The 16,272-nt window shown below is 42.8% G+C and overlaps 1 protein-coding gene across 2 annotated transcripts; it reads left to right on the top strand.

Annotated features, from left to right (window-relative positions):
* Positions 1 to 6,964: 6,964 nt before the first annotated feature.
* LOC120021227 (succinyl-CoA:3-ketoacid coenzyme A transferase 1, mitochondrial-like) lies at positions 6,965 to 15,982 on the top strand. Of its 2 annotated transcripts, XM_038964894.1 has the most exons (17): positions 6,965 to 7,116; positions 8,940 to 9,066; positions 9,303 to 9,393; positions 9,676 to 9,811; positions 9,988 to 10,137; positions 10,311 to 10,417; positions 10,653 to 10,713; positions 10,840 to 10,947; positions 11,053 to 11,167; positions 14,256 to 14,350; positions 14,485 to 14,533; positions 14,677 to 14,749; positions 14,860 to 14,935; positions 15,028 to 15,117; positions 15,234 to 15,314; positions 15,411 to 15,512; positions 15,650 to 15,982. In XM_038964894.1, the coding sequence occupies exons 1-17, from the start codon at positions 7,018 to 7,020 to the stop codon at positions 15,683 to 15,685; spliced, it is 1,596 nt and encodes a 531-aa protein (XP_038820822.1). In that variant the 5' UTR covers positions 6,965 to 7,017; the 3' UTR covers positions 15,686 to 15,982. The 2 variants fall into 2 exon arrangements, with proteins under 2 accessions (XP_038820822.1, XP_038820823.1); XM_038964895.1 differs by lacking the exons at positions 6,965 to 7,116; positions 8,940 to 9,066 and having other exon boundaries at positions 9,320 to 9,365.
* The last annotated feature ends 290 nt before the right edge of the window (positions 15,983 to 16,272 follow it).

Here is a 16,272-nt window from a genome sequence, read left to right as displayed (position 1 = left end):
GCACATCCAACCTTCCCCATTACTTAGGACACATGGGTGAGCAGCCAGAATAGGTCTGGCATGTCCACATACGACACAGTCCTTTCTATTAAGTGTTTTGTAGGCCAACCACATATTCTCCCTTCCCTCATAACCAGTTTCAGTCCCCAATTGGTCACTATCTGAGATGTCTTTTACATTTATTACCTGTACCAGATTGGAGAGCTTAGGTGATGGCGTGGGACTTGGTCTTGAAGTGGTGGAGGAGGCCGGCTGAACCCTGGTCTGTTGGAACTGGTGGTGGTTCTGGCGGTACTGTGATAGTAACATCCCCATCGTATCCTAATCAGACAGCTCAGGACTACAAGCAGTCCTGTAAAAACCCCACCCTCTCCCAGAGAACACATCATCAGCCAGAGATCAAGCAACACTTTCACTTCTATGAACGTACACAGTGTTGAGAGGTCGGGGTCAGGGATTCTTCATTAAGGAGTTGATCCCCGAGCTCTATTAGCAACGGTTCTTCTCCTTAACTCTGTGATCATTCGGCAGTGTCAGTGTGTCTCACCCTCCAAGTGCGATATGCCCCCAGGTCGAGTGAATCACCTTCTCCTTTAATTCACCTGTAACGCATGAAATCCTGGACATACAAGTTTGGCTAACAAACAGTTTCTCATTTGTTCTATCTGATTATATATTTAACTTCTATACCCATTTGTTAGCTAGTAATTTTTAATTTTAAATTAGTTTATTATCCAATAGGCCCCAATCCTATCCTAGACCACAATGTACCCCTCTCCCGTTTGATACCTGGCCCTGGCCAGGTATCAACCTTACCTACTCTTAATATTGACTTAGGTAAGATTAGTAAAATATTCTTATATTTAAATGCTTATGTATTTTCCTGCCCTATAGGCTTAAAATATCTCCTGTTCACACCTCAATGTATCATATCTTCCCCCATTTATTATCGATGACAAATGGGATTTTTTCTGTTGTATTACCAAATCAATAACAGCCCATTCAAAACCGTCATAGCCAATGTTTAAAAACAGAAACCTGACTCCTCTGTGGTTAAAACTACAATTATGGTCAAGAGTTATAAACTCTATTATAATCAATTTACCTCAAAATTAGTATTCCAAATGACCACAATTTCATTATCCTCACTACATTCCCCCGTGGGTGATCAAACCACATGAAAATGCAATGAAGATAGGTCAAAAGGTTACATCACCTCCTTACATTCGTGTTCCATACTATATCTAGACATACTAAAAGAACCCTTTATCTTAAAAAATCCCTTGTCTAAATAAAACTCAGAAAATAATCCTCCTAATATATATATAAGTGTACTCCTTTAAGATATCTTATCTCTGGGAACACGGAAACCCTTAACCTAAACGTTTACTACAAAAACAAAATTATGTCACCAGCATTCAACCAGGCTCCCCGTCGGCTGGGAGACCGTTGAGTGCTGCAATACTGCCATCTTCTGTCCATTCTCTGCACAGCTCTCCACCCGCTCTATTCAACCTTCCCAATTTAAGCCATATTAGTTTCTTATTTTAACTTTTGTTTAATAATTTTTTTTTCTTTTTTTTTTTTCTGTTATTACCTAGTTAGACTAGAGTGTCCGTGACATACATCCATGGGGATCCGGTTATAGTTATTCTATTAACCATGTGAAAGTGCCCAGGGACACCCCAAATATCAGTAGGAATATCACAAATAAGGGGCCAGATATCCCTAGCCTTGCCCAGGGAGGGAGAAATGTCCCTCTAACTGGGCGAGGTTCCTTTTTCAGGGGAGGCGGAGTTTGATGCCGCATCCCCTGAGTCAGGAATGTCTTCATTTGGAATCGAATTTAAGCTGTTTAAGTCAGCTCTGACTTCTGTCAGTGTTCTAGAAGGGATTGGGGCTGGAGTGCAATGTGTGAGGTGGTGCCAAGGTGCGCCTGATTTACCTTTGACCTGGACTGAGTGTGAAGTAACCTCCCTCACTTCGTACGGTCCAGTCCACCTGGGTTCTAGCCACTTTCTCTTGTGGACTTTAACCCCACCCAGTCACCAATTTTTTACCTTCAGTGGTGGCGGATCTCCCGTCAGCTCCCCCTATTGGACCTTGTGAATCTGTGTGGAGAGAGCTGCAGAAAGTTCCGTCAATTTTCTGACAAATATCAGACATTACAATTTGTTGTACATCAAGGGCGGGCATATGACCTCCCTCCCTTGGTGGACCAGGCATGACTCTTCCAGCCATTATCTCATGAGGAGAGAGATGGGTGCCTGCACCTGGAGAGGCTCTCATGGCCATCAACGCCAGGGGCAGGGCTTCAACCTAAATCAACTTCAAACCTGCACATACATTTGATTGGCGCGTTTCACGAGGCTTTTGAGATTGTGGCCTGTACACTAACCCAAACTTGTGCACAATACCCAATCTTTCCTCCACCTGTCTCAGGTGTTGGTTACTAAAATGGGACCCGTTTGTCGGATCGGATTTGCCTTGGAACTCCATACCTTGGTATGAGTTCAGTCTGCAGGCACTTAATGACTGACCTGGCATCCTCACGTGCTGTTGGTATTTCCTCGACCCATTTGGAAAACCTGTCTACCATTACCAAAAGGTACCTTTTCCCATATGTCACATTATCTGGCTCCATGTCAGTGTAATCTATTCTTCTGTCCTGTAAACAAGCGTTAGGGACTGGGTATGAACCCATGGGCGTTTGATATGGTTTCTTTGGATTGTGGCTACCACAAATGCCGCACTTATCACAGAATAAATCTGTCATGTCTTTCATGTGTGGGTGCCACCAGATGTGGGACACCTTCTGTAAAGTCTTTAGTTTGCCTTCGTGTGTGGGCCCATGAGCTTCTCGTATTAGTTCTGGACATAGGTTTGCTGGGGCCACTAGTCTGCCATCATGGCATCTCCACAGTTCATCAGGTCCCTTGGTGGCCCCTTTCTGTCCCCATACTGAGTGTTCATAGGGTCCTGCTGTGAACTGGAGTTCTTTTATGTGTTGCTTTGTGAGCTCAGTCCGAGCTGGTTGGGTCCGTAGTACCATTTGTCTCGGGGTGTATCCGCCAGCTTTCTTGGCTGCTTTATCAGCTGCATCATTTCCCTCGCCGACTCTGTTTTTCAGTTGTTGGTGTCCTTTACACTTCATGATGGCCACCTTCTCAGGTAGTGAGACCGATTTAATCAGTTTTTCCATCTGTGTCTTGTGTTTGATTGGAAGGTTTCCTGTGGTGGTGAAGTTGCGTCTCAGCCATTGTGATCCATTCGTATGGACTGCTCCATGAGCATAAGCTGAGTCGGTGTAGATGTTCACAGTCTTCCCTTCAGCTCTTTCCAGTGCTTGTGTCAAACCTATGATTTCAGCTAATTGTGCTGATGCAGGTTGTGGGATGGTAGCAGATTCCAAAGTCACGTGTGATCCATCCGGAAGCTGCTGCACCACTGCGTATGCTGCTATGTTCCCTTCTTCTCCTCTGTAACAGCATCCATCTGTGTACAACCATAGGTCAGGGTTGGTGAGTGGTTCGTTCCCCAGGTCAGATCTCAGTTTCAGTTCTTGTGCAGCTCTTTCTGCACAAGAGTGGGGTAGACCTTCTTCAGCATTGAGTGCGTCTGCCATGTTTTTTGTCAGTGTTGACAAAAGTGATGTGTGATTGTGTGCATTTATTCTGGATTTTTGTTTTTCTTTCAGCGCTGAACGTGAATTCTTTGCTCATCAGATATGCTGTAACCCCATGGTGGGTGTGGATTTCCAATGGATGGCACATTACCAAGTGGGCTGTTTTTTCAATAGCTTTTGCCACTGCAGCCACATACCTGGAGCATGTGGTTTGTCCCACTTCAATGTGGTCCAGTTTGGAGGAGTGATACATCAACACTCTTCTCTCCCCCTCTTTTTCTGGAAAAAGATGGATGATGTAAATCCTTCTTTTTCAGAAACATGCAGATGGAACTTGTTTTTGTAGTCAGGTGCTGTTAAGGCTGCTGCCACTGAGAGATCTGTTTTCAAGAGTGCAAAAGCCTTTTATGCTTCAGTAGTCCAGGTCAATGATGAGTGTAGGTTAGTGGTGGGCAGCTTCAGGGCCATGGGGCATATTCGTCAAACATGCCCTGGAAAGGGGGAGGTGATTGCTGATTCGGGTCTGGATTGGGGTGATTGTATGCGGGTTGAAGGGCCGCACGTGGTTGATACATCATGGGACGGACCCCTCCCCCTCTTCTGTCCTGCATTCTCTGATCTAAGCATTCATTGAATTTGTGTTTGGGGACGGTGGTCGTGGCCATTTTGTCGTTAAGCTATGTCTGGGTCTATAGTATTTTGGTGCACTTAGCCCGTCACTTGGTCGAAACCAGCGATGTAATTTCCGTATCTTCAGTAAATTATTTTTCTGTTTTCCAACAATATTTCAGCTATATCCTTTTGGAACAATATATTAGTATATTCAAGCGCTCCCAAAATAATTGAAATAATATCTTTAGGAACTATTTTCCAAAAGATATTATTGTTATTCGCTTATTCGATTAATTAAATATTTTGCCAAAACATTTCAGAAATTTCCTTTTGGGACAATATACTAGTATATTCTAGCGCTTCTAAAATAATTGTCAATTTAATTCTAACCCTTAAGGAATTACCAACAGCACGAGAGGGAAAAATCAGGTCAACTTTCAGCGCGGCGGCTGGACAACGACCTAAGCTTTTTGACTCGGCGGTCACTTTCAACCCAGTCTCAATTTCGCATATCAGTAATTAGTAGCAATCAGTCTCGTGGAACGTTCAATCACTCACATTAATTTGGAGAGTTTCAGGTTTAATACCATTACTCCTAGCTCAAGCTTAGATTTCTCACCGATGCTCCTAGTGGAAGAATATTTCGACTAGTCCCAGATTACTAATGCGACTTGAATCCCGAAATGTCAAGCTTAGATTTCTCACCGATGCTCCTAGTGGGGTGCCATTTCCACTAGCCCCAGATTACTAATACGACTTGAACAGATTACATTACATTTCAACACTTCATCAAGCTTAGATTTCTCACCGATACTCCTAGTTGAAGAACAATTCAACTAGTTCCAGATTACTAATTCGACTTGATTTTATACTTCGCAGATATCTTTACACAATGCCTTCGGTTACGGACAGTTTTCACATAAAATTTAACAATAATCCATACTCGCCTTCAGAAACACTGATCTTAATTTGGGTATTGACTATAATATAATATGCAGATTTCGATTTAACAGGTACTGCTTACCTTTTATTTGTCGAGCTCTTTGATCAGTATCCTGAGGCGGGCTGAATCACCGAAATGCTCTTGATTACCAGTCACCCCTCCTTCTCGAATCTTTCTCCAACCCGTCTCCTCTCTCATCACTTTCTATGGACCGAATTCCAAACCATCCTCTGCATACCAAGTTTTGTTGATAAAACAGTTACTAGAGACAGGAGATCAAGTTGAGACATAGGACGAGGTGTATAATTGTATAATAAGGCAGTTTTATTCAAGTGTAAAAATATCTGGCAAAGCGTGCAGCACGGCCCCGTTCTGTCTGATTCATATGGAATCGTCGGAGAAGAGAACGCTAAACATGTTGTGCTGATTATATATGCAACAAGTAAAGTAGGTTGATCTTGTAGTCTGGCCTTCCGATTGGTCGATCTGGGTCGTGGGTAGTCCTGTCCGGGCCTGATGTCGACGTTCCATTGGCTCTTAACACAGTTCTTTGTCTTAGAGTCTCAACCTCGAGCAGAATGCATGTGCGTTTGTTTTAACAGGGGCCTGTTCATGGGGGAGGGGAGTGTGTGTGGGTCTGTGGTTATTTATAAGGGTACAAAGTAGTGGGGGTATAGTGGGGATGGGTGCATGTTGTGCCAAGTATAGCTTGTGTTGAGGAGTGGTTAAAACAAGTTACCAGTATCCATTATAATTTCTTACAGTAGTCTATGACCTCTTCAATGTCCGCTCTCACAGACGCACATGTGGTGGCTATGGGGCATGTAAGGCCCATCCATTGATTTAGGACGCCATTTCCATAGATTTTTTCCTTGCAGTATGGATTGAAGAGTTCAATGAAGTGGAATACTCACTTTCACCTATTCAACATTAGGTTATAAGGAGGGGATGAGTCCATATTTTTTAACCCCCAGTCTCATCTACTAGAGTGGGCATAGCCTGCACACTGAAGTGCACTCACAACTGAAAGACAAACATTTAGCAGGAAGTGTATACCATGTGTATTTTGTTCATACAACTAATACAACTTGAAATGGTTTCCATGTTTTCTATGTTGGTTGGTTGGTTGAGGGATTATGTTATTGAAAGTAACATATGGTTTTGACTTTTTTCCCTTCACCAAACAAATCATAGCAGCTGTGGAAAATCTATGTCTAGATTACTCAAATTACAGTAGATGGAATACATTCTCCTCTCATGGCACTCAGCCCTGGGAGAGGTTCTATTATCTAGAAGATAGGGTCTGAAGATTTATTCCTTCACAAATCTGCCACACTGTTCAGAGTCATTATCTCGCTGGCTCTAGAGAGAGTGTTTGGCATGTGAGGAGCCCCTGACTCAACTCATTCTCTGAAGTCTGTCAAGTGAGACTCCCTACCCTCCATGCACATGCTCTCATAAATAGACAGTCTCTCTCTCTCTCTCTCTCTCCCTAACAAAGTTTGGAATTGAAAGCTTGAAATACTTCTCAAGATGTGGTCTTCCATGTTGATCCTGTGATTATGCTACCTGGTCTCATGCCTTTTTAGGTTTTCACTTGAATGTGGGGGAAACAGGGACTTGCCCTTTCACGAGGTGCTTTGAAAGCCTACATTTAAACCTTTAGGTCACTATGGTACTAATAAGCAGTATCACTTTTAATTGGTCAATTCCTCTGTCACTCCAGGGATGCCCCCACCCCTCCTGGCCTGATTGTTGACTGGGCCCAGGGGGAATGACCTGTACTGCAAACCTCCACCACTCAGTTTTCTGAAAGACTGACAGACAGATTCTGAAAATGGCGTCCTTCAGAATTCTGTCAAAATCAGAGCAATTTCATAGAAACATATCTTCAGTGAGAAGACAAAAAGGAATACTGTCTATGCAGTATGGCAAGGTATGAACAACTTTATAATTTTACCACAACAAATTGTGTTATGTGTATAATAAATCTGAACATTAGGTAATATGTTGTTTATTAATCCAGTATATCAAGGTAGTATTGTATTGCTCCATATACAATGTAACGTTTGTGTGCTAAATTGTAACTATTGATACTGTTTAATGGTATGGAACTGTTAGGAACCTCACAAGAGTATCTGTTCTGAACCTCGAGTGTTTTATTCTTGTCTCTGAAGTACATACAGTGCATATGGAAAGTTTTTGGACCCCTTCCCTTTTTCCACATTTGGTTACCTTACAGCCTTCTTCTAAAATTGATTAAATATTTTTTTCCCCCCTCATCAATCTACACACAATACCCCATAATGACAAAGTAAAAACAGGTTTTTAGAAATTGTTGCACATTAGATTTTTTCCCCCAGCTAGCGACTGGAATGAGCTGCAACAAACACTCAAACTGGACAGTTATCTCAATCTCTACATTCAAAGACTCAATCATGGACACTCTTACTGACCGTTGTGGCTGCTTTGCGTGATGTATTGTTGTCTCTACCTTATTGCCCTTTGTGCTGTTGTCCGTGTCCAATTATGTTTGTACCATGTTTTGTGCTGCTACCATGTTGTGTTGCGACCATGTTTTTGTTATGTTGTGTTGCTACCATGCTGTGTCGTCATGTGTTGCTGCCTTGCTATGTTGTTGTCTTAGTTCTCTCTTCATGTAGTGTTGTGTTGTCTCGTTGTGATGTGTGTTTTGTCCTATATTTATATTATATTTATTTTTTATTTTTAATCCCCGCAGGAAGCCGTTTGCCTTTTGGTAGGCCTTCATTGTAAATAAGAATGTGTTCTTAACTGACTTTTCTAGTTAATTAAATTAAGGTTAAATATTAAATAAAAAAATACAATTGGAAAGGCACACACCTGTCTATATAAGGTCCCACAATTGACAGTGCATGTCAGAGCCATGAGGTCGAAGGAATTGTCCGTAGAGCTCCGAGACAGGATTGTGTCGAGGCACAGATCTGGGGAAGGGTACCAAAACATTTATGCAGCATTGAAGGTCCCCAAGAACACAGTGGCCTACATCATTCTTAATGGAAGAAGTTTGGAACCACCAATACTCTTCCTAGAGCTGGCTGCCCGGCCAAACTGAGCAATCGGGGAGAAGGGCCTTGGTCAGGGAGGTGACCAAGAATCCGATGGTCACTCTGACAGAGCTCCAGAGTTCCTCTGTGGAGATGGGAGAACCTTCCAGATGGACAACCGTTTCTGCAGCACTCCACCAATCAGGCCTTTATGGTAGAGTGGCCAGACAAAAACCATTCCTCAGTAAAAGGCTCATGACAGCCCGCTTGGAGTTTGCCTAAAGGCACCTATAGGACTTTAATCCATTTTTAGAATAAGGCTGTAGCGTAAAAAGTCAAGGGGTCTGAATACTTTCAGAATGCACTGTATGTGGGAGTGCTATAATACTGTGAATGGGTCACTCAGAGTTCTTATGGATGAGAACTGTCTGAGTGGAGAGCCTTTGTATAAATCAAGTAGGAAACCTTCAAGCTTTTCTACAAGTTTTTATTCTAGAATTAATCCTAGTCCATGAGAGAAACCAGGCCCCGTGCTACATGAATCACTTTGAATGAACCATTTTTGCCACAACTCTAACATACCTTTTTCCCCTGACAAAATGGGGGCACGAAATAACAACATGCACATTTGTATCAATTTCATTGAGGGGGATTGAACTAACTCTATTGATTCACTGGTCAAATCCAGGTTTACTGTGATGTCCTTGTCCAAATTGTCATGTGGTTATTTCAGTGTGTTGCTCACCCTCGGGTGTGTGGCTGTTACTTCTCCACCTCCTGCCCCAGGGATGCCCGTTTCTTTACCGACCCCACAGAGGCAGTGAAAGACATCCCAGATGGCTCCACTCTACTGGTCGGAGGTAGCATACTGTACCTGCTCTCAGGCCTTTTTCATCACATAGTTATGCTTTAGTCAAATGTCAAATTCAAACGTTTTGCGTTTCAAACCTCATGCATATCTTCTGCTTCTGGGAAAACAATATGTCATATTTGTTTAAGCGCTAATCATTAACATTCCATGTTTGCGCTTGTACATTAGTTTGGGTAATGTATAGGATAATTCAGAGTTTAATGTATTCTTCTGAATGTTTTCCAGGGTTTGGTTTATGTGGAATACCCGAGAATCTGATTGGGAGTTTATTGAAGACTGGAGTGAAAGGTATCACAGCAGTCAGCAACAACGCTGGGTAATTAGGCTACTACAAAATGAGTGTGTGTGTGAGTGCCTTTGAGTATAGTTGTTTTTGTGCATGTGTTGTATGTATCTAAGCAAGATAGAAATGTATTTCTGTTATTCTAGTGTGGATAAATCTGTGTGTGTGTGTGTGTGTGTGTGTGTGTGTGTGTGTGTGTGTGTGTGTGTGTGTGTGTGTGTGTGTGTGTGTGTGTGTGTGTGTGTGTGTGTGTGTGTGTGTGTGTGTGTGTGTGTGTGTGTGTGTGTGTGTGTGTGTGTGTGTGTGTGTGTGCAGCGTGGATAATTTTGGTCTTGGTCTGCTGCTGAGGACCAAGCAGATCAAGCGGATGATTTCCTCCTACGTTGGGGAGAATGCAGAGTTTGAGAGACAGTACCTTTCAGGGGAACTGGAGGTGGAGCTAACGCCTCAGGTTAGACTCTAATGACTGTGTGTCACTCTAAAGTATTTTCTCCATCTGGTTTGTAATGAAAAATGGATTTGCATGTCATGCTCGCTATAACAAGTTTGTTATACAATTTTTGTATCTTGTTATAGCCTACGAGTTAGATCTTGTTATGACTTTCATATATAATACATCTACTGAAGGGTACCCTGGCAGAGAGGGTACGTGCCGGCGGTGCTGGGGTCCCTGCCTTCTTCACGCCCACTGGGTATGGTACACTGATCCAGGAGGGAGGCTCACCCATCAAATACAACACAGACGGCAGTGTGGCCATCGCTAGCAAGAAGAGAGAGGTATGCAAAAAACACACACAGATATTCATATTGAACCTTTATTTACCCAGGATACTTGACATCTTTTTTTTCCAAGAAAGACCCGGTAATATTAGAGAGATAGAGGTGGACACTATGGGGTCAGCTCAGCTTTTACTCCTGACCCTGACACATGTGATGTCATTATCCCACAGGTGAGGGAGTTCAATGGCATCCACTATGTCATGGAGAGAGCCATCACAGGGGACTTTGCTCTGATCAAGGCCTGGAAAGCTGATCGAGCCGGTAACATTGTGTTCAGGTGGGGTTGGCTGATTTTTCAACAACCTTCACAACAATCATAAGAACGTGTTATATTCAAACTCCACAAGAGGTCAGCATTTTCTAGCATGATGTTGCGCCACTGCTAGTGCTAACATTCAAAATCAATCAACAGCGACTGTCACTGTGAATGATTATATAGTTCATGCACTGACTCTACTTAGCATATCAGCATACAATAAACAGTTCATGATACTGTCTTTGTCTTTCTATAGAAAAACAGCACGGAACTTCAACCAGCCCATGTGTAAAGCAGCTAAAGTCACCGTAGTGGAGGTTAGCATGTCAATGAACCAGTTTCAATGAACAGTTTCTTCAACTATCATGTGTGGCCTAAGAGTTTACTGAACCTTACCCCAGACTTTTAAACCCTAACTGGGTCTTTGGTTACTGCTGTCTTAGGTAGAAGAGATTGTAGATGTGGGGACCTTTGATCCAGAAGATATCCATGTCCCCAGCATCTATGTTGACAGGATTGTGAAGGGGGCAGTCTATGAGAAGAGGATAGAGGTAAGCCTGCCTGTCTGTGTCTGTCAGTCTGTTGGTGGCAGGTAATGTGCGATCGGTTGTTTTCTCTGTGCTATTGATTGGCAATAATCCCTGTTCACTGTGCAGAAGAGAACGGTCCAGAAAGGCTCTATGGAGACGCCCAAACCCAAGAGGAAGGCAGACCTGCTCCGAGAGAGGATCATCAGGAGGGCAGCACTGGAGTTCCAGGATGGGATGTATGGTATCCTTTACACAGGATCAGGGCCGGAGGGAACAGTGTGGATTGATATTGATACACGTGAGGTACATATAGGGCTATGGCGGTCACGAAATTTCCTCAGCCGGTGATTGTCAAGCAAAATAACTGATCGGTCTGACGGTAATTGACAGTTAATTAACAAACACATTTAGCATCTCCTGGCTTGCACACAGCCTACAAGCCACTGATGTCTAATAAAGCCATGTAATATAGTCTACACCACAATAAATCCATTCTTTATTTTAGACAGTTCTAAAGAAATTAATTTAGCAGACAAGATTTGCTTAGAATTCCATGGCATTATTTTATAGTATGAAGAATACAATTGAACAAAGCTGAATTAAATTGAAAGGATATTTTCTCCAAACGATTTGAGGGAGTGTGCACATGCGGCTATTCTGTGTTGAGCGGTTAACAAAGAAATAGGTACTCTATATGCTTAATTTTGAAAGACATGAGCTCATGAGCTCTGCTCTGTTTATTTGCGCAGGCTGTTCACACTTCAGTCTCTCATTCCCAATTTGACGATGCCTTGAATTTCCCTGGGTCATCCCCTTTGTGGCCGTAATGCATCCTAAAAAGATCCATGCTTTTTGTGGCCAGTGGCTGTTGTGCCCTTCTCCCTGAGTGCTCCGTGCTCCGAAGCACCTCTCACTCACATGGCTCTCCATCACGTGATCGGGTCTTTCTCACAGGCTACAAGTGAAGACAGACATTTCAGGGATGCAACTGTGTGCGTCCTTATCCAATTCTGAGATTCATATTGGAAGAACTGTCCACATTTACTTTTCGTCAGCCAACAAGATGAGAAAGGCCTAACTAACAGCAAAAGCACTAGCCTATGTCAATCGACTATCCCCCATAGTACAAAAGTTGACCTGTTCTGTGTGAGAAATAAATATTCCAAACATAGTCTGGAACAGTTGTAAAATGCGATAGATCCAAAATTAATTCAACCACTAGCATCACTAGTTTTTTTTTTTACACAATGTGGTGGACCCAGCAGATCAGAACATGTGGCAGAAAATGTTGATAAACTATTAGGCTATTTCTTCACATTATAAGCGCAGCAATGCGCACACGGCAGTATGCTATATGCTCGAATGTTCCATTCCATCAAATTTATTGGTCACATACACGTGTTTAGCAGATGTTATTGCGGGTGTAGTGAAATGCTTGTACTTTTAGCTGACAGTGCAGTAATATCTAACAAGTAATTCTAAAAGTTTCACAACATACACCCAAATACATGTAAATCTAAGTAAGGAATGGATTAAGCATATATACATATGTCAGAGCGGCATTGGACTAAGATACAGTGGTGTAGTATAGAATACAGTATATACATATGAGATGAGTGATGCAATATTTGCACACAATTAAAGTGACTAAGATACTGTAGAATAGTACAGAGTACAGTTTATACATATGAGATGAGTAATGCAAGATACGGAGACATTAAAGTTGCTAGTGATCCATTTCTAAAAGTGGCCAGTGATTCCTAATCTATGTGCTAGTGATGGCCTTTTAGCAGTCTGATGGCCTTGAGATAGAAGCTGTTCTTCAGTCTCTCGGTCCCAGCTTTGATGCACCTGTACTGACCTCGCCTTCTGGATGATAGTGGGGTGAACAGGTAGTGGCTCGGGTGGTTGATGTCCTTGATGATCTTTTTGGCCTTCCTATGGCATTGGGTGCTGTAGGTGTCCTGGAGGGCGGGAAGTTTGGCCCTGGTAATACGTTGGGCAGACCGCACCACCAGCTGGAGAGCTTTGCAGTTGTGGGCGGTGCAGTTGCCTTACGAGGTAGTGATATAGCCCGACAGGATACTCTCAATTGTGCATCTGTAAAAGTTTGTGAGGGTTTTAGGTGTTAAGCCAAATTTCTTCAGCCTCCTGACGTTGAAGAGGCGCTGTTGCGCCTTCTTCACCCAGAGGCGCTGTTGCGCCTTCTTCACCACACTGTCTGTGTCGGTGGACCTTTTCAGTTTGTCAGTGATGTGTACTCTTTCCACCTTCTCCACTGCGGTACCGTCGATGTGGATAGGGGGGTGCTCCCGCTGCAGTTTCCTGAAGTCCACGATCATCTCCTTAGTTTTGTTGATGTTGAGTGAGAGGTTTCCGCAAATGCGATTATGCATATAATGCTTTTATTATACTAAAAGTGCATTTTTAAGGTGAAAATTCTTCCCCAAACTTGAAACTCATGCGATCCTTATGTATGACACCCTTTGTAAGCAGATTAAATGTTCTTAAAATTAAGAAGTTATTTGGCCACTTTAGTTGCGATACAAACCTTATCAAAATTAGGCTACATGAGGTGTGCGTATATGATTCGAAGAAGTCGCAAAAAAAAGCATTGTTTCTTGCCTTATGCTGGGCATCATTCACAAGTGAAAATATATCATTCACAAGTGATAGGCTAATATTGTCACCCATCAGACTATTCTTGATTTGAATTTTTACCAATACTAAATAATATGTTTGAGATTTGTGGACCATTATCATGCACCTGTCTCGAAGCAGGGGAGGGGGAACATGTAATCCTTGTACTTAAACAGCGAATTTAGGACACTTTTCCCGTGGTTCATTTTCATGCCAGCCAGGTAGCCTATACTCCTGTTGTAAAGATAAACAATGTGCTTAATATAAGGAAAGTTGAGAAATAAATATAGAAGGCCTAGCCTATAGAAAGCTGAGAGGCCATCACTCTGTTTTCTCATGCAATTACATAGCCTATAGAAATGTTGCACAACATGAGCTCATGGGCTCACATGAAGTGTTTGATTATATTTTTGATTACATTTGCATTGATGTCAGAGTGATTAGAGGAACAGTAGAGTTCGGTGTACCAGGCAGTTAGCAAGTTTGGTAGACTACTAATGACCATTAGCAGCATCAGAGCTTGGAGAAGCCTAATTACCATGACTAAACATGGAATTTGACTGCCTTCATGACTCATGACTGCCGGTGTGGAAGTAATATGGTCACCAAACAGCACTAGGTATATACAATATGTAGACGTGGTGGATGTGATTGGTTATTAATAGGTCCCTTGACTACAGCCTCTTCAGCAAACCTTGGTATTGGGATCCCCATGCTGGCCAGCAACTTCATCAACTCTGACATCACTGTGCACCTACAGAGTGAGAATGGACTTCTGGGCCTGGTGAGCCATATTAAACTGTTAGATTTACAGATACAAATAGAAAGTGCATTCAGGAAAGCGGGCACCCTCTCCTTGACATAGCCCTGTGTGTGTGTCTGTGTCATTGTGTTGTTTTGTCTATGCATTATAAAAAGGGTCCTTATCCCACCGAAAGTGAGGTAGACCCAGACCTTATCAATGCAGGTGCGTACAGCAAGCCCATACGTCAACACTACACCTACAAAGTTGTAGAAAGTCTTTGGACATGCTATCCTCAAATCAAAGCTTTCTTGGAACATCTTTCCTGGCCTTTACCCTCCTACCCAGTCTCTGTTTGTGTTATTTAGGTAAAGAGGTTGTAACTGTGGTTCCTGGAGCCGCGTTTTTCTCCAGTGATGAATCATTTGCTATGATCAGGGGGTGAGTGCTCAAACTACCTACTGTACTCCCCGATCTTTAGCTCCGCTAACCTTAGTATCACTTTTTCCTTTGGAGTAGCTGAAGGTAACATGAACCACCTCTACTTTCAGTGGCCACATTGACCTGACCATGTTGGGGGCCATGCAGGTGTCTAAGTATGGGGACCTGGCCAACTGGATGATCCCGGTATGATCATGTCTCTTTCACCCTGGCCAATCGTAGGAATACGTGTATATAATGTTTCAACGTGTGTATGCTCTCTTCATTGACTTTCAAAGGGAAAGATGGTGAAAGGAATGGGAGGGGCTATGGACCTAGTGGCAAGTGCAGGAACCAAAGTGGTGGTGACCATGGAGCATTCTGCTAAGGTACACAATGACACTACCCCTGGTACTTCATACATATGGTTTTGGACCTTACTACTGTACCTAATACACTATAGGAGTGTACCCTACAGTAAACCTTTTCTCCTTACAAACTTAAGGGGGACAAACACAAAATCCTGGAGAGTTGTACTCTCCCACTGACAGGAAAGCAGTGTGTGGATAGGATCATCACTGAAAAGGTGAGATTTGTAAATAAAGTTAGGCTTGTCAGCTGCAGGCAGTGTCAATCTCCTCTCCCTGTATGCAGTCGCTTACACTTCCCCCCCATCGCCCAGGCAGTTTTTGATGTTGACAAGGCCAGCGGCCTCACTCTCATAGAGATCTGGGAGGGGCTGACTCCTGATGACATCAGAGCGTGCACTGGCACAGACTTTACTGTGAGTTTGACAAACCCATCATATCTCGACAGATGAATCATGGGATAACTACTGACTCATTAAATCAACACTGAAGGATCTGTGCTTCCATTATAATGAATGACTCAACTCTGATCACTGTTTGTGTTTCTTGATAGGTGTCCCCAAATCTAAGACCAATGCAGCAGATCTGAACCCAGTGACTCCAAACCTTTCTGCAGTGCACAGAATCCTTCTTTTAACATTCCACATGACCATAGTGCTACAAATGCATGTACACAACACAACTCTGGGAGAAAGGTATAAATAGGCCTGCAGACTTGAAGGTATTGACAGTTAGGAGTCAGTCGGCTACAACGTGCCTGTGACTTACAATAGAATCAGCTTGCTGAAGTCTAGGCCTACAATGCAATGACTGGTCATTCAAAGCTGTACATGGTATGATCCATGGCAGATTGATTTACTCTTTTAAAATGGCATAACTAAATTTGTTCTTGAGTTTCATAATTTTACAGAGTCACTCAAGTGCTAAGTGTTTTTTTTGGTTCAGGATGGGATGATACAGCAGCAGATGGCACAGGGATGTATTGTCTGCATGATATCATACATTATATACACTTGAGAGCAACTGGGGTAGTCAAACTCATACAATGTGTCTAACTTGGGTAAATTCAGCATTGTGACCTTTGCACTAATGGTACGGCACAGAGAGGCTCAACCAGGAAAAACAATTGTTACGCAACCTGTTCCCTACTCAGAAAAAGTACCAGTGCTGTTTGAA

The sequence above is a fragment of the Salvelinus namaycush genome, chromosome 26, assembly GCF_016432855.1.
Source record: "Salvelinus namaycush isolate Seneca chromosome 26, SaNama_1.0, whole genome shotgun sequence".
Taxonomy (NCBI): Eukaryota; Metazoa; Chordata; class Actinopteri; order Salmoniformes; family Salmonidae; genus Salvelinus; species Salvelinus namaycush.
The sequence above is the reverse complement of the archived record's forward strand: the minus strand, read 5'-3'. Positions and strand labels throughout refer to the sequence as shown.

Excerpts from the sequence above, each read along its gene's own strand:
- LOC120021227 (XM_038964894.1), top strand. The coding sequence starts at position 7,018 with ATGGCGTCCTTCAGAATTCTGTCAAAATCAGAGCAATTTCATAGAAAC. Across the intron at positions 10,138-10,310 it reads TCGCTAGCAAGAAGAGAGAG|GTGAGGGAGTTCAATGGCAT; the intron begins GTATGCAAAAAA and ends ATTATCCCACAG. Across the intron at positions 11,168-14,255 it reads GTTCCAGGATGGGATGTATG|CAAACCTTGGTATTGGGATC; the intron begins GTATCCTTTACA and ends CAGCCTCTTCAG.